Source organism: Schistocerca americana, chromosome 4 (assembly GCF_021461395.2).
Source record: "Schistocerca americana isolate TAMUIC-IGC-003095 chromosome 4, iqSchAmer2.1, whole genome shotgun sequence".
NCBI classification, from domain to species: domain Eukaryota; kingdom Metazoa; phylum Arthropoda; class Insecta; order Orthoptera; family Acrididae; genus Schistocerca; species Schistocerca americana.
Window position 1 is genome coordinate 239,234,100 of NC_060122.1, and position 21,257 is coordinate 239,255,356.

General features: G+C 40.3%; 1 protein-coding gene across 1 annotated transcript in view; it reads right to left on the reverse strand.

Annotated features, from left to right (window-relative positions):
- Positions 1–20,377, reverse strand: part of LOC124613372 — a 148,340-nt gene extending 127,963 nt beyond the window's left edge. Inside the window, exons 1-3 of the mRNA XM_047142073.1 lie at positions 20,362–20,377; positions 20,228–20,287; positions 15,985–16,146 (exon numbers count right to left, since the gene is read on the reverse strand). Of these exons, the coding sequence (XP_046998029.1) occupies positions 15,985–16,146; positions 20,228–20,287; positions 20,362–20,377 (238 nt within the window). The remainder of the gene's footprint in view (positions 1–15,984; positions 16,147–20,227; positions 20,288–20,361) is intronic.
- Positions 20,378–21,257: the final 880 nt, after the last annotated feature.

Consider the following 21,257-nt stretch of genomic DNA (forward strand, 5'->3'; position numbering starts at 1 on the left):
TATTCATAATTGCGAAGCTGTTGTCGGTGCAGGGTTTTGTACACGATTTGACATCTTGATATGTCCCATATATGTTCGATGGACTCATGTCGGGTGATCTGGGTGGCCAAACCATTCGGTCGAATTGTCCGGAATATTCTTCAAACCAATCGCGAGCAATTTTGGCCTGGTGTTATGGCGCATTGTCTTCGATAAAAACTCCATCGTTGTTTGGGAACCTGACGGCCATGAATGAGAGCTAATGGCCTCCAAGTAGTCGAACATCCAGAGGACGCAGTCTGTTCCATACAAACAAAGCCTACACCATTATGGAATCAGCACCAGCTTTCACAGTGCCTTGTTGACAGCTTGTATCCATGGGTTCATAGTGTTCGCCACACTCGAACCCTACCCTCAGCTCTTACCATGGTCACAAGCCCAGGAGAGGCACTGAAGGCGATGTCGTGCTGTTAGCAAAGGCACTCATGTCGGTCGTCTCCTGCCATAGCCCATTAATGCCAGACTTAGCCGCACTGTGCTAATGGATACGTCCCACATTGACTTCTGCGGTTATTTCACGCAGTGTTGCTTAAATGTTAGCACTGACAACTCTACGCAAACGCCGCTGCTCTCGGTCGTTAAGTGAAAGCCGTTCGCCTCTGTGTTGTCCCGTGAGAAGCAATGCCTGAAATTAGGTATTTTCGGCACATTCTTGACACTGTGGATCTCGGAATATTGAATTCCATAACTGTTTCCGTAACGGGATGTCTGATGCGTCTTGCTCCAGCTACCATTCCGCGTTCAAAGACTGTTAAAACCCGTCGTGCAGTCACCTTTTTGCACAACTCTCCTAAGCAGAAATGACAGCTCCACCAATGCACTGCCCATCTATACCTTGTGTGCGCTATACTGCCGTCATCTATATATGTGAATATCGATATGCCATGACTTCTGTCACGTCAGTGTAATTACGTTTACAGAGCGGTCACGAAGTGTTGGAAAAGATGTAAAATCACGTACTTTTTTCGTATGGTACCATTTTGATTTACTTTCGTCAAAATCAAGGGTATATCTTTGTATGTGGGATTTGGCCACATGTGGTTTCACCGAATTTCCTGTAAATAGTGTCCACCAATATGCACCCACCATTTGCCGTATGGTAGGTTTGTGCAGCCAAAATCAATTGCTTCAGTTTTGCAGTTAGAGATCGCTTCAATGAATACTATTGAAACTGTCCCAGTTTCGATTAAGAATTTTCTCAGTTTTAGCATACTTTCTTTGTAAGTGACGTACGACCTTATGTTCCCGCCATTTGCGTTCAGTTATCTGTTTGGTATTAATCATGTGGTTACCGCTGAACGTTTTGCATGAAGCGACTGTTGGTAAGGATCTGAAGTTTGATTAATGCAACTCCACGTTATAATTTTACCCAGTCTTTACGTCATTCAGTCCACCCCCGCTCCCAACATGGTGGTATTACACATGCTTCCGTTTGGCTAGTAATAAGATGTGTATCTATCTGTTGTGTGTTTCTAGTTAATCGCGAGAACATTTTGTATGATTTAATGTCAACTGAAAACTTAAATTCATTTATTTCCATGTTAAACCTGTATGTGTAAGACTGTGATCAGCGAAACAGTTGGTGTATGTTTGTTCCGTCAGTTTCCTACAGATGCTCAGAGGTAACAACTTTGCTTAGCCTGCTCATGGTATCACATAATTATGGGTGCACGCTCAGTGTCTCTCTAATCGCATGCAAATGTTTGTGAGATGGCATGCATGTGGTATTGATGAACGAAATAACATCGTCCCGTTGCTAAGCCCCGTGTGAGAATATCCTTTATTTGGTAAGCGATCAAAATTAAACTCCACAGAATTCATTATCTCTGATGCTGTGAAACCAAAGAGTGTAGGAAGATGAAAAAATTAATTCACGATTTCAAAAGAAAAGGTTTTTTTTCAGTAGGGCCTGCAGCATGAACTACTCCGAATACGACATTTTACAAGAAATCAGTTCCAGTAGCTGCAATTTAACCTTTATTCGTTTGCATCTAAACATTTCTGCGTAATAAGCTTGCCTGTTTCGGTTTACAATGCTTACGTACATCTTGCTTAAGATCATGAACATATTTTTATAGATAACATTTCTACTTACGTCTAGTTGGAGACGACCGTCATCTGGCATCCAGGGACAAACTGTGAGCTTTCTATTGTGAAATATTGTTATTATAACCACGTAAGGGTAAAAATATAAATTTTTTGGTGATAATACGTGTTTTTTGACAGCTAGTTGACGCTTGGGATCCTTAGATGCCATATGCTACATTTTTTATCTTGCGAGTCAGGGATGGTGGATTTTTTGCGTAGATATTATACGGTTAAATTTTTTTTGGATTTGTTATCTACGATTTCATATATTTATCCTTTCTCGTGGTCGAAAATTTCAATGACATTTTCTAAGTTGGGCCTGCATTTCAGGTCTGCTTGTTTATTGAGTAAGTCATTCGGAGAATTTTTCGTATGAATGTGCACTTGTTGACTAAAGTCATGGGACTGCGACAGCCACATATGCAGACGGCGACAGTATCGCTTACGTAAGGTATAAAAGGAATTTCATTGGTGGAGCTATCATTTGCACTCAAGTGATTCATTAGAAAAGGTTTCCGACGTGATTATGGTCGCATGTCTAGAATAACAGGTTTTGAACCCGGAATGGTAGTTGGAGCTAGACGTTTGAGGTATACCAGTTCGGAAATCGTTAGGGAATTCGATATTCCGAGATCCGCAGTGTCAAGACTGTGTCGAGATATGAAATTTCAGGCTTTACCTCTCACAACGGACAACGCAGCGGCCGACGGCCTTCACTTAACGACCGAGGATAGCGGCTTTTCCACAGAATTGTCAGTGCTAACTGACAAACAACATTGCGTGAAATAATCACAGAAATCAATCTAGGACGTACGAAGAACATATCCGTTAGGACACTGCGGCGAAATTTCACGTTAATGGGCTATGTCAGCAGACGGCTGACGTAAGTATCTTTGCTAACAGCACGACATCGTCTGCAGCGTCTCTCCAAACACACAGATTGCACCTGAGATGACTGGAAAACCGTGGCCTGATGGGATGAATCCCTTTCAGTTTGTAAGAGCTGACTGGAGTTCGTGTGTGGCGCAGACGACATGAAGCCATGGGCCCAACTTTTCAATAAGGCACTCTGCAAACTGGTGGTGGTTCCACAATGAGTTAGGCTGTTTTTACATGGAATGGACTTGGTACTCTGGTCTGTTTGCCCACTTATAGACCATCTGCAGTCATTCATGGACGTCATGTTCCCAAGTAACGACTGAATTTTTGTACATAACAATGGACGATGTTACTGGACCACAACTGCTCGTGGTTGATTTGAAGAACATTTTGGACAATTTAAGCGGATGATATGAGCACACAGATCGCTCATCACGAATCCCATCTAAAATTTACGGACATAATCGAGAGATCAGTTCGTACATTAAATCGTGCACTGGCAGCACTTTCGCAGTTATTAACAGCTATATAGGCAGTATGGCTTAATGTTTCTGCAGATGACTTCCATCGATTTGTTAAGCCCATGCAGGTCCAGCTACTGCACTGCACCGGGGAAAAAGAGGTCCGACACAATATTAGGAGGTATTCCATGACTATTGTTACCTCAGTGTATATCTCTAATTCTTCCAAAACATTCATAGGACGGTTGCCCAGAAAGTAGTGCACTGCATTTTCTTTTCTTCAACAATTCTTTATTGAATAGTGAGAACTACACACGGATGAATGGTGTTTTGTCCACACACCCTATTTTTCCAAGCAATCTCCATCCCGTTCTATGACCTTCTTCCAGCGCGAAACAAGGGCGTGTATGCGCTCTCGGTACGAATGTTTGTCCTGGAGGTGCTTCACTGTCGAACTTCCTTTGCTGACTGACAGAGGCAGCGCCAACTGCCGAGTCGTAATGCGTCTGTCCTCGTGAATGAGAAGATCAGCTCGCTGTAACATGTAAGATGTGACAGCTGCGGATGGTCTCCCCGACCTCACACTCTCTGCCCAGCGACTTACTGTACTTCTGTCGGCAGCAGATGCACCATAGACTTTGCACAAGCGTTTGTGAATATTTCCCAAAGTTTCTTTCTCTACAGTGAGAAATTCAATGACGGAACGTTGCTTGTAGCGCACATCGCCTATAGACGCCATTTTGAAACTGTCCTACAGCTATGCTATCTGTTGGAAGTGACGGAAACTTGGTGCGCTCACTCAGGAGACTTCAAATAATGCATAAGCAACATTTCTTGTTCGTAGCATTGTTTTCGGCTGAAAAAAAAATGTGTTGCATTATTTTCTGTGCAACCCTCATAGCGTGTCCCTCAGATATTTTGTGTAAAATTTGTGCACTGCTTCCAGTGTGTTCTGCGCTTGTGTTCTTCATTTTTAAGATGTAGGTATAACATTGAATTTTTACTTTCACGTGTTCTCGTATATTCTTTAAATATAATGTTCATGTTTCTTCCCGTTTGTCCACTCTAGAATTTCGTGCAGGAAGGAAGAAATTAACTTAATCAAATAAGGCCTAAAATAAAAGCTGATATTACAGTTACACAGCACATCGATTGAACAACTGATCGCAACAACAAAAGTTGGCATTGATCAGAGAAAAAAATGAATCAACAGCAAAAGTGGCGAAAAGTATAGAAATAGAACTTCAACACAGAAATACCCGTAACAGACAGACAGAACGCCACACCCTCAACAGCATAAATGAAAAATTTACCACTCAAGATGCGATAGAAGCTCTATCTGATAAAGAAAACAGTACAGTTTTATCAATCAAACTGTGTAATTAAGGTAATTATTCTTTTCTAATATAATAAATTTACACAAATACAACATAACCCCAACATGTCTGTCGCCTACACTAAAAACCCATAAAAACTGTAACGTAATTTTCACTGACCAAGAAAAGAATAGAGACGATGTCATGAATCCACACACCACCACATCACATGTCCATCCAAAGATACATAAACCACAAATCCCTATCTGTCCAGTTGTCGACTGCATAGACAGCCCACCTATCTATGAAGTAAAAAATTAAATAAACCGTTAACTATGAAATACACATACAATAAAATATACACTGTGAGAAACACATGAACCTTATCCCGTACAAATCTCCCAAACTGCGAAATTAATCTAATTTGATATTACAAATCTATACACCAATTCCCCAGTTGCAGAAACAATAGATATTATAAAAAGATTTTTCAAAATAGAAGCATTTCAATCACAGAAATCCACAAATTCACAGATCTGCTCTGCCACAGCTCTCACTCTCTACAAATTGCTTTGAATGTAACAAGAAATTCTATACAGAAGAGGTCGGGTTTGCAGTGGGCAACTGCATAGTAGTTGTAATTGTAGACATTTTTAAATAAATTAGAAGAAACATTTCAAAGTTTCAACAGACAATTAACTGGAAAATTGTATTTTACTACAAATATGTAGACGATACCCTTTTGCTAATAAATCGTGACAATGCTGAAATCCGAGAAATACTCCCAAAAATTAACAACCTATAACCAAAAACAAACTTTACCAAAGAAACTGAGACCAACATCTCTGTAAACCACGTACAATATACAACATTCATATTTTCGAACTATATAGAAAAACAACCACTACAGGCAGCATCATTAATGACAATTCTTCAATCAGTAGTCAACGGAATTGTTAATTTGTACCTAGAGCAACATGTAATACAAAAAGAATCACAATACCACAATACATAGCACAGAAAAATATTTCCACCCAAATATAGCGTTCAGAATGTATAATCAACAAACAAAACCTAAAAAACAATGCAAACATAAGGATATATCACCGAAAAGAGAACCTACAACCAAAACGAAGGTAACATATGTACTAACAAATTATCTAGGCCAGATAAGGAATAAAATGAACGAAATTTTACGTAAGACAAATATAAAATTAGTCTTTCGCATGACCAATAATCTTAAAACAAGAATTCCATCAGGAAACGCGAAATTTCCAAAATTTCCGAACACAGGGTTCAACAAAATTTCTTGTGAAAACTGTAAAATATCTTACAACGGACGAACAAGAAGAAACACCAGCATTATTTATTTATTTATTTATTTATTTATTTATTGTTCCGTGGGACCACATTTAGGAGAAGTCTCCACGGTCATGGAACGAGTCAATACATGAAATTATAACACAATTGTAGAAACAGATAAAATGAAATATAAGAAACATATTCAGGCGACAAGTCGTTAGTTTAAATAAAGAAAATCAAGAATGTAACACTGGAATTTGCTTAATTTTTTATCTCTTCCAGGAGCTCCTCGACAGAATAGAAGGAGTGAGCCATGAGGAAACTCTTCAGTTTAGACTTAAAAGTATTTGGGCTACTGCTAAGATTTTTGAGTTCTTGTGGCAGCTTATTGAAAATGGATGCAGCAGAATACTGCACTCCTTTCTGCACAAGAGTCAAGGAAGTGCATTCCACATGCAGATTTGATTTCTGCCTAGTATTAACTGAGTGAAAGCTGCTAACTCTTAGGAATAAGCTGATATTGCTAACAACAAACGACATTAAAGAAAATACATACTGTGAGGGCAATGTCAAAATTCCCAGACTATTGAATAGGGGTCGACAAGAGGTTTTCGAACTTACACCATACATAGCTCGAACAGCCCATTTTTGAGTCAAAAATACCCTTTTTGAATCAGAAGAATTACCCCAAAAAATAATACCATATGACATAAGCGTATGAAAATATGTGAAGTATACTACTTTTCGTGTTGAAATGTCACTTATTTCAGATACTGTTCTAATGGTAAATAAAGCGGCATTTAGTTTCTGAACAAGATCCTGAACATGGGCTTTCCACAACAGCTTACTATCTATCCATATGCCTAGGAACTTGAACTGTTCCGTCTCTCTTATAACATGCCCATTCTGTCTGATTAAAATTTCAGTTCTTGTTGAATTGTGTGTTAGAAACTGTAAAAACTGAGTCTTACTGTGATTTAGCATCAAATTATTTTCCACAAGCCACGAACTTATATCATGAACTACATTATTTGATAATGTTTCAATATTACATACAAGATCCTTCACTACCAAGGTGGTGTCATCAGCAAACAGAAATATTTTTGAATCACCTGTAATACTAGAAGGCATATCATTTACATAAATAAGGAACAGCAGTGGCCCCAGCACCGACCCTTGGGGAACGCCCCATTTAACAGTGCCCCATTGGGACTGAACTTCATTACCACTCTCAATATTGCGGAGGATTACCTTCTGCTTTCTGTTCTTAAAGTAGGAGGCGAACCAATTGTAAGCTACTCCCCTTACTCCATAATGTTGCAACTTCTGCAGTAATATTTTGTGGTCAACACAGTAAAAAGCCTTCGTTAAATCAAAGAAAACACCTAACGTTCGCAACCTTTTATTTAATCCGTCCAAAACCTCACAGAGAAAAGAGACTATAGCATTTTCAGTTGTTAAGCCATTTCTAAAACCAAACTGTACATTTGACAGCAAATTATGTGAATTTAAATGCTGCAGTAACCTTGTATATACAACCCTCTGATAACTTTAGCAAACACCGATGGCATAGAAATAGGTCTATAACTGACAACATTATCCCTGTCTCCCTTTTTATAAAGTGGCTTCACTACCGAGTACTTTAATCGGTCAGGAAACCGACCACTCCTAAAGGAAAAGTTACAGATACGGCTAAGTACTGAGCTAACATACGTGGAACAATACTTCAGTATTCTGCTAGATACCCCGTCATATCCATGAGAGTTCTTGGTCTTTAGTGATTTAATTATTAACTCAATCTCCCTCTTGTCAGTATCATGGAGGAGCATTTCAGATAACAGTCTCGGAACACTTTTTTCTAAGAGTGCTATATGATTCCCTGTTGGGACTAGGTTTCTATTTAGTTCACCTGCTATATTCAGAAAGTGATTATTGACTACTGTACATATATGCGACTTATCAGTAACATGGACATCCCCACTACGCGCTGATTCTATATTCTCGACCTGTCTCTGCAGACCAGCCACTTCCTTTACGACTGACCATATGGTTTTAATTTTATCCTGAGACTTCGCTATTCTATCTGCATACCACGTACTTTTTGCCTTCCTACTAACTTTTTTAAGCACCTTACAATACTGTTTGTAATGGGCTGCTGCATTTAGATTTTGACTGTTTCTAACGTTTTGATATAATTGCCACTTTGTTCTACAAGATATTCTTATCCCTTTAGTCAGCCACCCAGGCTGCCTGTTTGTGCTAGTACCCTGTTTTGAACGTTCTAACGGAAAGCAACTTTCAAAGAGCACGAGAAAAGTCTTGAGGAAAGCATTATGTTTATCGTCTACTGTATCAGCACTATAAACATCTTGCCACTCTTGTTCCTTGATAAGGTTTACAAAAGTCTGTACAGCAACTGGATCAGCTTTCCTAAAAAGTTGGTAACTATATTTAACATGTGTTGAAGCACAAAAATCTTTTAGACTTAAAGTTTGTGCATCATGATCTGAAAGGCCATTCACCGTTTTGCTAACAGAATGCCCTTCTAATAATGACAAATGAACAAAAATATTGTCTATGGTTGTTCTACTGTTCCCTTGCACTCTCGTTGGAAAGAATACGGTTTGCATAAGATTATATGAATTAAGGAGGTCTACCAGTATCCTTTTCCTTGCACAATCACTTATACAATTAATATTGAAGTCACCACATATAACTAACTTTTCGTATTTCCTATAAAGTGAACCAAGAACCTCCTCTAGCTTTAGCAAAAATGTTGTGAAATCGGAGTCTGGGGATCTATAAATAACAACAGTAAGAAGTTTAGCTCCACTAAATTTAACCACACCTGCACAACATTCAAACACCTTTTCAGTGCAGTACTTTGAAACATCAATTGACTCAAATGGGATACCGTTTTTCACATACATGGCTACTCCCCCACACCGCAAAGAGCTCCTAGAAAAGCTGCCAGCCAACCTGTATCCTGGTAAAGGAAGCCTCTGAATTATCTCCTTATTTAAGAAGTGTTCAGATATACCAATAATTTCAGAGTCAACATCTATAAGCAGTTCACTAACTTTATCTCTAATACCTTGTATATTTTGATGAAATATACTAATTCCCTCATTAATCGGATACCCAAGCTTTGTAGAAAGTGGTTTCTTTGTTAGAGAGACTTCCCTTAAGCAGGAATACCTATCAGCTGACTTCAATCTAAAAAAGGTACAGCTCTAACACCCACAACTACCGGAATTTTCCCATGAATGATCCCACCACCCCCACCTATGCTGTCACCAATAAGTTTTGCCAACCTCCCCTTCCCATACCTGTTGAGGTGCAGGCCATGTCTAGTGAAACCCGTCCTACTGATAGACTCCACTGACACCACTGAAATGTGACTCATGCCTTCTGTCATCAGCGCACCCCCAAGTCTCATGTTATTACGCCTGACGGCTGTATTAAGATGAGGCCGATCGTGACGCTGAAACAGATCCACGAAATGCACATTCGTGTTGCCAGTCTGAGTGGCTATCTTTTCCAGGTCACCATCTATGTCATACTCCCCATCCCTATCAATACTATTACCAGCCCCACCCACAATCACTACCTGATCCTCTTTAGTAAAATCCCTACATAACCCCCCTATGTTAAAAGTCACCTGAGCCAATCCTGCATTAGGCTTCACAATGCTGGTGACCTGGTACTCACTCCCCAAAACTTCCTGCAACTGCTGGCCTACACCTCTACCATGAGAACTACCTAACAGCAGAACCTTCTTCTTTCTCTTAGACTTTGCAACTGTCCTAGCCACCGTAACTGCTGAGGTCTGCTGCATACTTCCTACATCTACAGCTACTAGAGATTCCTCTCCACTAGACTCTGACAGTTGGTCATATCTATTACAAACACCATTGTAAAACTATCTGAAAATCTCCTTCTCCTAGCAGATCTCTTGCCAACAGCCAGCTCCCATTCCCCAACCCCCTTCTCCCTCCTCATCCTATCTAGCTCCTCCTGTGCGTTTTTCAACTGCACCTGAAGGGCACAGATCTTACGCTCCTGCTCCTCTATCAACTTACTCTTGCTACATAACCTGCAGTTCCAGGAGAGGATCTCACCAGAATGCCCACTGGCTTCCGCACTGCATTCCCCCCAGTGAAAATACTTCGAACAAGTCTCACACCGCAATCCACTACTCACTAACCTACGGCAAAGCCCACACTTCTCACTCATGGTAAAATTTTACAATTATTGAAACAAGAAAACAACTTTATCTAAGTTCCGCTACTACAATAAGAAGATGGTAAAAACTGACTACAATTATCACAAACTTGCTCTACAAGGGAAGTAACTACTATTATTGACAGTATTAATCAACAACAAATGAGAATATAACAAAATACACTCCTGGAAATGGAAAAAAGAACACATTGACACCGGTGTGTCAGACCCACCATACTTGCTCCGGACACTGCGAGAGGGCTGTACAAGCAATGATCACACGCACGGCACAGCGGACACACCAGGAACCGCGGTGTTGGCCATCGAATCGCGCTAGCTGCGCAGCATTTGTGCACCGCCGCCGTCAGTGTCAGCCAGTTTGCCGTGGCATACGGAGCTCCATCGCAGTCTTTAACACTGGTAGCATGCCGCGACAGCGTGGACGTGAACCGTATGTGCAGTTGACGGACTTTGAGCGAGGGCGTATAGTGGGCATGCGGGAGGCCGGGTGGACGTACCGCCGAATTGCTCAACACGTGGGGCGTGAGGTCTCCACAGTACATCGATGTTGTCGCCAGTGGTCGGCGGAAGGTGCACGTGCCCGTCGACCTGGGAACGGACCGCAGCGACGCACGGATGCACGCCAAGACCGTAGGATCCTACGCAGTGCCGTAGGGGACCGCACCGCCACTTCCCAGCAAATTAGGGACACTGTTGCTCCTGGGGTATCGGCGAGGACCATTCGCAACCGTCTCCATGAAGCTGAAGCTGGGCTACGGTCCCGCACACCGTTAGGCCGTCTTCCGCTCACGCCCCAACATCGTGCAGCCCGCCTCCAGTGGTGTCGCGACAGGCGTGAATGGAGGGACGAATGGAGACGTGTCGTCTTCAGCGATGAGAGTCGCTTCTGCCTTGGTGCCAATGATGGTCGTATGCGTGTTTGGCGCCGTGCAGGTGAGCGCCACAATCAGGACTGCATACGACCGAGGCACACAGGGCCAACACCCGGCATCATGGTGTGGGGAGCGATCTCCTACACTGGCCGTACACCACTGGTGATCGTCGAGGGGACACTGAATAGTGCACGGTACATCCAAACCGTCATCGAACCCATCGTTCTACCATTCCTAGACCGGCAAGGGAACTTGCTGTTCCAACAGGACAATGCACGTCCGCATGTATCCCGTGCCACCCAACGTGCTCTAGAAGGTGTAAGTCAACTACCCTGGCCAGCAAGATCTCCGGATCTGTCCCCCATTGAGCATGTTTGGGACTGGATGAAGCGTCGTCTCACGCAGTCTGCACGTCCAGCACGAACGCTGGTCCAACTGAGGCGCCAGGTGGAAATAGCATGGCAAGCCGTTCCACAGGACTACATCCAGCATCTCTACAATCGTCTCCATGGGAGAATAGCAGCCTGCATTGCTGCGAAAGGTGGATATACACTGTACTAGTGCCGACATTGTGCATGCTCTGTTGCTTGTGTCTATGTGCCTGTGGTTCTGTCAGTGTGATCATGTGATGTATCTGACCCCAGGAATGTGTCAATAAAGTTTCCCCTTCCTGGGACAATGAATTCACGGTGTTCTTATTTCAATTTCCAGGAGTGTACTAACACAGAAAGAAAATCAAACGTCTAATGACAGTAACGAAACTGAAAGCAGTTCGCAAAAATTTCTTCTGAAGTTATTTCACCGGAAAACACCAAGAACACCGGTTGAAGACTACTAAAGTTCCTAAATAAACTACTATACACAAACAATTAATTAGTACTTAGCTTTCGATGCGCCGCTACAGCTGCAACTGGTCAGCGCGGAATGTAAATACGGGTAAGAGGTTGAGTTGCTCGATACGAAACACTCACAAATATCAGGCCACAACACAAGAAATGCAGAGGTGAATGAAGAAACCACTAATAAGTCACTTATATAGTAAATATTGTCACAAAAACAGTTAAAAATATATATCTGAAACCTAAAAATAGATGAAAACTTAGAGAGCGATCTCACACGCAGTCACGCGCTTATGACGTCACACCAAATTCAAGGAACATACGAGAGCATGTGAAAACAGTCAGTCAAAGTCCAACATACATCTTCAAAAATGAAGAACACAATGTAGAACACACTAGAAACACTATACAAATTTTACACAAAATATCTAAAGAATGTACTATGAATATTTTGGAAGAATCGGAGATATATACTCATATGAAGAATTTAACGAACGACTTACTCATTGAACAAACTGACTTAAACCACAAGACCTACTTAGCAAATTTTATTAAAATTTTCCACCACGAGAAAAGATAAATATATGAAATTACAGATAACAAATCAAAAGAAATTAACTGCATATCTATCCAACAAAAGCACCATCTCTGACCCCCAAGAGAGAGAGAAAAAAAAAATCTGCAAGCATTTGGCATCTAAGGATCCCAAGTGTCAATTAGCTGTCAAACACGTGATACCACCAAAAATTTTGTATTTTGCCGGCTAGTGGTTATAATAATAATATGTCACAATAGAAAGCTCCCAGTTGGCCCCTGGATGCCAGATGACCGTCATCTCGAAGTAGACGTAAGTAGAAATGTAATCCATAAAAACACGTTCATGATCATAAGTAAGATGTACATAAGATTCGTTTTTGGCAACACCCACAGGTGTACTTGAAAATGGCATTGTAAACCCAAACAGGCAAGCTTATTGAGCAGAAGTATCTAGATACAAGCAAATAAATATTACATTGCAGCTGCTGGAATTGCTCCATTTACTGCACGTTGTGTTCCTTGTTGGCTTGCCATTCTTGCGTTTTCATTTCGCTTTTATTTAATTTCAATATTAGTTTATTTCAGAGGTATATTTACTCGTGTGTCAGGTAATGTAATGGACTTTTCCATAAGAGTAAAGTCAAGTCAAGCTTAACGACGGAACGTAATGAAAAATATGTCACGGAGCACGTCTGACATTGAATAACAGTGAAGCATAAGTATATAAGAAAAAGACTGTACGCTTTTAATACTTCTGGTACTTATTTTCCGCATTAACCAGCTTCCAAGCCATTGAAGACTTGTCAGAGAATAGTTATTCGCAGGTACTATGTTTTGTACTAAATGTATCAACACGATGGATAGTGGCGCTCATGAAAATAGATGGCTTTGTGTAGATTCTGCTGAACTATGAACATGAGGAAAATACATCGATGTAATTTTGTCTCTTACAAGCCCTACAAACCCAGAAGATGTAAGCATAGTATGTAAGTTCAATGCATTTTTAAACATCATTGCTGGCTATTGAAAGTACTCCAAAAATATTAAGTTTGGAGACATAAAATGCAGCAAATTATAAATCTAGACCATATGCCTCTGTTACTCTTTCTCGTGTTTCGTTTATTCATTTCTCTCTTTCTTATAGATGAGCACACAATAATAGTCAAAATTTTGACGCAATAATTTGGCGCATTACTCGACTATGTATACACTACTTTACAGAGTAAACGTACCTGAACTTTTGAACTGTACGATGAAACCCACTAACACAATAAACAACACATTTCAGTCTCCTGTGCAGAGACTCATATAGAACTGAAGCTTGTACTAGCTTACTACAGTAATTTAGCGTTTTGTGAAAAATATTTTTACAATTTAAGTGGAGGCCAATCTAAAAGCAATAAAAATAGTGAACAGAACACACACGTATATCCATTAATCAAATGGTGAAAATCGAAAGGAAAAATCCATCGAAGGTTCTCAAATGATTATTCAGAATGTGGTTTGTTGGTGCTAGTAGTAGAGCTTCATATTGTGACTACTTTATTTTAAACATAATGGTTTCTAAATCTGCTTAGAACGAAAGAAATGGGTAAGACTGTCGTTATACATCTGAATGCACGCTAACACTCCTCAAAGTGTGTTGGGTTGACTTTCAGTAAACTATAACACTACTGAATGTGGATTACGCAGAAATTAGGGTACTACTGGTGGCTCTGCCCTCTAACGTAGTGAACACCCGTCAGGCGAAGTGAACAGCAATGGCGATTAACAGAGTCACAGTCTTGACCGTCTTTTGAAACATAAACACAACAGACTTCTTGGGTTATAGCTCAATCACGGACTAGAAAGAGGAACTTAGAGGGAAGAAAATGAATCGCCAGCATAAAAACAGCTCTGCAGCTGTTGCTGAGGTCACGATACACACTAAGAAATTTAAAATTCATGATGGACTATCATAATATTAAAAAGCCTTACGGGAACACTGAAAATTGAAGTGCCGAATTTTAATATTATTCATACAAGGAGAAAAATTACATTTATGTAATTTGTAAGGTATTTTGCCATAGGTGTACACAAAAAAAATCGTGTGTGTACCTAGCAGGTAAGAGAGGTAAAAGGAAGTAAACATACACACATGATAAATGTTTTCCTATGTCTCTCATACGGCTACCAACTTCTACCCCGCATACCGATCAGGTGCTGTGGTAGAAATGTTGCAGTTAATTTGCAGTAACACACGCATACCGGACAGCTACACTGCCACAACTGTTAGGTCATTGATGTTGTTGGCAGCGAGAAACAAAATATTTGAGCAACAAAGCCTTCGGGGGCAATACAGACTGTAGATAACTTTGTTTAGGCCTACTGCCGTCGTTTTTTCGCTTACTTTTGTCTGAGAATTTCTTGTTCATTTACCATCGTTACCACATAATTTGAAATAAGTTCCTAGTCTTCAATTTCTGTATTTTCAATAACTACGACTTCTCGTATTTATACGGAAACTATACTAATTTTAGGCTATGCCTCGAAGAAGAAGACTAACGAGACGAATGCATCCTACTAGTATGATAACGACAATAAGACCTTTTGGTACTTTGGAATGGAAACTAAGATTTACTCCTTCTACGGCTTTCTCTTTGCATCCGTAGCGGAACCGTAATTCTAAATAGAAGTTACATATAAACAAAATGGTAAAAACAGAGTACTTCTTCTAATACTTAGGTTCAGTTTTTGCGTAAAACATAACCAGTGCTGTACCGGAGTCACCTGACGACCTTAAGCTTGATATTGAGTACATGTAGAGCAGACTATGCTCCTCCAAAAAGTAGAATACCTATAGAGTGAAGATCTCGTATTCGCATTTCGTAGACACCTTAATAATTTTCATTTGATATTTAAACAGACGTGGCTTACAGATTTTAAGACGGAAACGGACAGACACTTTGATTATTTGATGAAATGCACCGCTCGAACGGCGCTATTTTATTTTTTTACACCAAATGAAGGGACAGTCACCACTATTATCTACATTTTGTACTGTACTTTATCGTGTATAGTGATAGTGTTACGAAAAACGAGCATGCAGCCAATCAACTATTTACCAAACATTGAAATATTTTTAAGGTCAAAATTCCTCCATGTTTCCTTTCTGGCACCATATCTTTTACTTCTGTTCATTCTTAGTAACAGTAACACACACACACACACACACACACACACACACGAGCGCGCGCGCGCGCGCGTACGCGCGCACGCGCGCGCGCACACACACACAACCATACGGAAATACGTTTTTCTACGTGAATCTGAGAACTAGTAACTTGCTGGATAATTACTGTAGAGATCAGCTGAGTGCGTTATTCTTAAATGAGAAGTAAGATAATATTCACGCTTGTGCAGTTACCAGCATAACCGATGGCGTTGAGGGCTCCCTTGTCAATGCTGGAAAGCTTGAGGTCGCACTGCGACAGCGGGATGACGTATGCCATGGCAGTTGTGTCAAACACGCACACCATGGCCGATAGGAAAGCCGCCGCCATTAACATAATGTTGAACCAACCAAAACCTAAAATAGAATAATGCAAATCAGCTTTTGTTTGTTGTGTCTTACACAGAAGCTGAGGGTCTGTATGTACTGCAGCAGTCTACGCGCAGGCAATGCACTGAAGTAAGAACATAATCTGTTGATCTAACACTAGCCCGAGAAATCAAGCACGTAACAGAGAAAGTTGTTCTTGAGCAGTTCCCAGCAGTAGTATACTGTTTATTTTCTTATTTTCTATCTACTTATGTGAATAACTCGCGTAGGCCCTATGACTGTTACCCATGTTGACTGTTCCCTTATTCAAACAGAATATTATAAACTCTGGTTGTTCAACATGTATTTTTATGTAATTTACTGGGGTTAATAATGTAACTGATCCATCTGAAAATAATGTTTTGATAAAATATTCTTGATCTGAGGGTCGGAAAGTTATTCACAATCAAAATTTTAGTCTTCTAGTATGTTACGTTTTTAATTGATTATTTCCAAAATTCAGCTACATAGTTCTGTGCCCCTAATTTTTTCGATTAGAAAAATGCCCAATTTGTAAAAAAGCAAATTGGTCTTCTCCATTCTAGAATTTTTGTTATTTTCAGATTCCATGATATCTTCAATAATTTTATTATTTTTGTAGGACATGTGCACAATAGATTCTCAAATACCAAATGAATAGGGTGTTCCAGGAAGAATGGTTAATATTCAGTGACACGACAGGAAGGCTCATTTGAAGCAAAAAACTTCCCTTCGTCAGGGAATGTGATAGTTCTGGTGCAATAAAACCTACTTCCTATATGCTGTCTACACTGATACCCCAATAATTTCTTAAAAAGGAGCGTGATGGAGTGAAAGGGAGCTGATATTTGCTGACAGTAATTTTTATTTTTTACTTTGTTTATTTTTTAAAGACAGGCGTGTTGACAATGTATAAGATTTGGTCTGTGTTGCTCATTTGTGTTATATCAGCTTTTTAAAAATCAAACTCCCATGTATGAACGTCGTATCACCAGAACTATGAGTCATACAATGATATAATTCTGTAGGTACATTCAGATGTATGTGTGGATAACGTCTGCAATGTCTTGGGAATAGAGTTACTTGTAAACAAGTAATAAACTGAAACGCCGTGCTTGATGCTTAAGTTTTACTGCGTGAACAGTGAAAATGTAGGAAACGCTAAACATTTTTCCTTTCGTCATTTTAGCGAGAAAAATTTCGTAAAGGTTTGAAGCCATATGTAAAGTGTCTTGGAAGTCGCTAAGTGCTCTCACTCTCAAATACCGAGTGAATAGGGTGTTCCAGGAAGAATGACTAATATTCAGTGATACAACAGGAACGCCATCTATTTCTCCCCTATCTCTGTCCATCTCCTTTCCCTCTCTACATCCATTTTCTTCCCTTCTCTGTCCGTCTTTTCTTCCCCCCTCTCTCTGACCTTGAGCCTTGTTTACTGTTATTGGAAACTGAAATCGTTTAAAATGAGCGAGTAAATTGATTGCGATCACTGGTTATGGGTATATGAGAGAGACCTCTCCAGCTCTGAGGGTAGCTGCTTCAGTGACAGTATTTTATTTAGATTTGATCTGCAAACGGACATGAGTACAAAGTTTTGAGCAACTGAAATTCTGTAGTCGCGTTCTAAGCAGCATCAGGCGTCCAAAAACCGTTTTTGTTGGGGAGTGAAGGTGTGTGGGACAGACTTTTCACTTACTTTTTCTTCTTCAAAACACTAATACAATGACTTGAACACTTTACTTAGGGATTCATTTGTGACAAGACGACTTTGACACGCTACTTTATGTCCAGCCTAAAAAAAATAAAACAAAACAAAATTCGTTATTAACTTACATTTACACTGTTGACTCACTGACACTACTGCCCCACATCCACTGCGTAACACTGCCTGCTCGCAGCTGATTGGTGGAATGCGCATCTGTTGTTTACAGTTGTTAGTTCCAGCTGCCACCGTAGTTACTGCGCTGACATCGCTTAGACGCCAGGAATAAAATCGGTCTCTGAAATTTTTGGACAGGCAGGTACGGGGAAATGGCAGTCTATGACATATCGTACATGTTTCGAAGCACGAATCAGTTAGGTTTGACATCTTCGTCGAACGAACTAATCTTGCCACTTAACGATGTCATAGCCAAAGGTGAGATCAGTAACGGAATGAGAAAGTAACAGCCTACGATTTCGGCGAAGAATCAGAAAATCCTTAACTGTATGCTGTCGCTTCTACTTGCTTTCTCGGGCAAATACCAATGGAAAACTTGACCCTAATTTGTAGAAACTGAGTCTAACATTACACTGTAACCACTGTTTTTGCGTGCGGGGCTACAGAGTCAGGTTGAGGTGACTATAGCCTCAATTACTGCTTATGAATAGCCAGTCCATAGTACCTCAAAATTTTTACGAAGTTAGCTGTTAATAAGCTTGCGAAGGTGGACCAGTGGAAGACGAAGTTGTAGTGCTCAAAAGTTTTGAACTGAAAGACTTAAGTTAGGAGACAGCTGCGACTATATAAAAGGATAAAAAGGTCTGATATTTAAATTAAAGATATGTGAAATGCCTGACACTGACAACATGAAATGACACGAACGTTTACTGCTGGCCTAAGACAGAGGAACCTGCATATTAGAAGCCCCGATGAAATCTGATTAATGTTCCTTTTTATCACTTAATTTGTTTATCCTGGCGATTTATCTTTGACTTTGTGGTTTACAGGCCGAAAACCCTGAAATCAGATCGCCAACAATTTTCAGTATAACTAAGAACAGAATAATCTAAAATATTGCTACGCCAAGATATATTTCACTTGAAAAACTCGTTCCGCATTTCTGGTTTAGCGGAAGGCTTTTGACACTGTAACACACAAGTAGCTTGTAGTGAAATTACGTGCTTATGGAATATCGTCTCTGTTATGTGACTGGATTCGCGATTTACTGTCAGAGACGTCACAGTTCGTAGTAATTGGCGGAAAGTCATCCCCAAGGTAGTGTTATAGGCCCTTTGATGCTCCTTGCCTATATAAACGATCTGGGAGACAATCTGAGCAGCCGTCTTAGGTAGTTTTCAGATAATGCTGTCGTTTATCGACTAGTAAAGTGATCAGAAGAGCAAAACAAATAGCATACCGATTTAGAAAAGATATCTGAATGGTGCGAAAATTGGCAGTTGACCCTAAATAAGGAAAAGTGTGAGGTCATCCACATGAGTGCTAAAAAGAATCCGTTAAGCTTCGGTTGCATGATAAATCAGTCAAATCTAAAGGCCGTAAATTCAACTAAATAGCTAGGAAATACAATTACGAACAACTTAAATTGGAAGGAACACACAGAAAATGTTGTGGAGAAGGCTAACCAAAGACTGCTTTTATTGGCAGGACACTTAGAAAATGTAACAGATCTACTAAGGAGACAGCCCAACTACGCTTGTCTGTCCTCTTTTAGAATACTGTTGCGCGGTGTGGGATCCTTATCAGATAGGACTGACGGAGTACATCGAAAAAGTTCAAAGAAGGGCAGCACGTTTTGTATTTTCGCGAAATAGGGAAGAGAGTGTCACTTAAATGATACAGGATTAGGGGTGGACATCACCAAAACAAATACTTTTTCGTTGCTGCGGAATCTTCTCACGAAATTCCAAACACCAACTTTCTACTCCGAATGCGAAAATATTTTGTTAACCCCGATCTGCATAGGGAGACACTATCACCATGATAAAGTAAGGGAAATCGGACCTCGTGCGGAAAGATATTGGTGTTCGTTTTCTCCTCGCGCTGTACGAGATTGGAATAACAGAGAATTGTGAGGGTGGATCGATGAGCCCTCTGCCAGGCACTTAAATGAGATTTGCAGAGTATCCATGTAGATGTAGAATGATTTTAAACTATTACTTGTTACTTTCAGTTCTTACCTTTGGCAAGTACAGTAAGAGGCACAATAATCCACAGAAAGTGTATTCGTTACGAGAATTGCTGCACGCTCGACGCATTTAGGTCCCAGGTAGCTACTTTACCTACCATTCGCTTCATTCACTAACGATACAGTTTTTTTTAGTAAAAATAACTATTCACGTTAGAAATAATATTTTCCACAGCACTAACCTGTCTGAGCGATTGCTGTCTCGAAATCACATGGCTCTGCCATCTTCCCCAGCGAGAGATCTGCAAACACAAGTTAAAAATACGCAGTCTACTTGAATAACCCTTGTGAGAGCGGTGGTGGGTTCGGTACTTACCATATGCACCTTGCATTTGTCTCACTTGTCACACTCGAAAGAATTGAATTTGAGGTCACTTTTAGTGAACGCACTACATTCGTACGGAACATTTTGTTAGCAAAATGATGAGCTGAGTATTTGAAACCATTCTTGGTTGTCGTATCGCATTAAACACAACATTTGTGTTTAGCATCCAGTTGGATCACGCGAAACCGGAGCTGTGTCAGAGCCTTGCATTCATCTGTTGCCGGTACACGTAACACATATCGAAAGACTAGTGAACAGTGAGGCGTAACCATGGAAACACGCTTGTTTTTAACCGTGAACTAAAAGTCACTCGCAGCAGTACTGCGGGCTATCTGAGACGCATATTAAGTGTTGTCATTGTAATCGCTAATTTACCAGAGTCCTTTCGTTCCAAAATGTTACAGTTTCAGTGACACTATATCAGCAGTGCTAGACATAGCCTCATCTAGAGAATTAGTTTGTTGTTATAAACTAGCTTTACTTACAGGGCGTTAATCATATTCAGATATACTTCTATTTCTCACAGTCATGTGTGGAAATGGATAACTCAGAAGTAATACTGCTCGCAGATGATGATGTTGTATACGGACAAGTTGCGACGGTAGAGAGTTGTAGTAAATTGGAGAAAAACTGTGAGAGCATCGACGCGTGGAGCAGAATTTGGCATTTGACCGTCAAAACAAAAAAATTTCACGTTTTACTCATAAATAGCCGAAATACATTAGTTGCACGACTGCCGATCGTTGCAAGCAGACACACATGTTAAATGTATGACAGCGTACATAGTGATTTAAAGTGGAATGATGATATAGGCTAATGGTAATAACGGCTGATGCCCGAAAGATTTCTTGTATCCACGACTGAGGTAACTCGAAAAACCGTCGTTC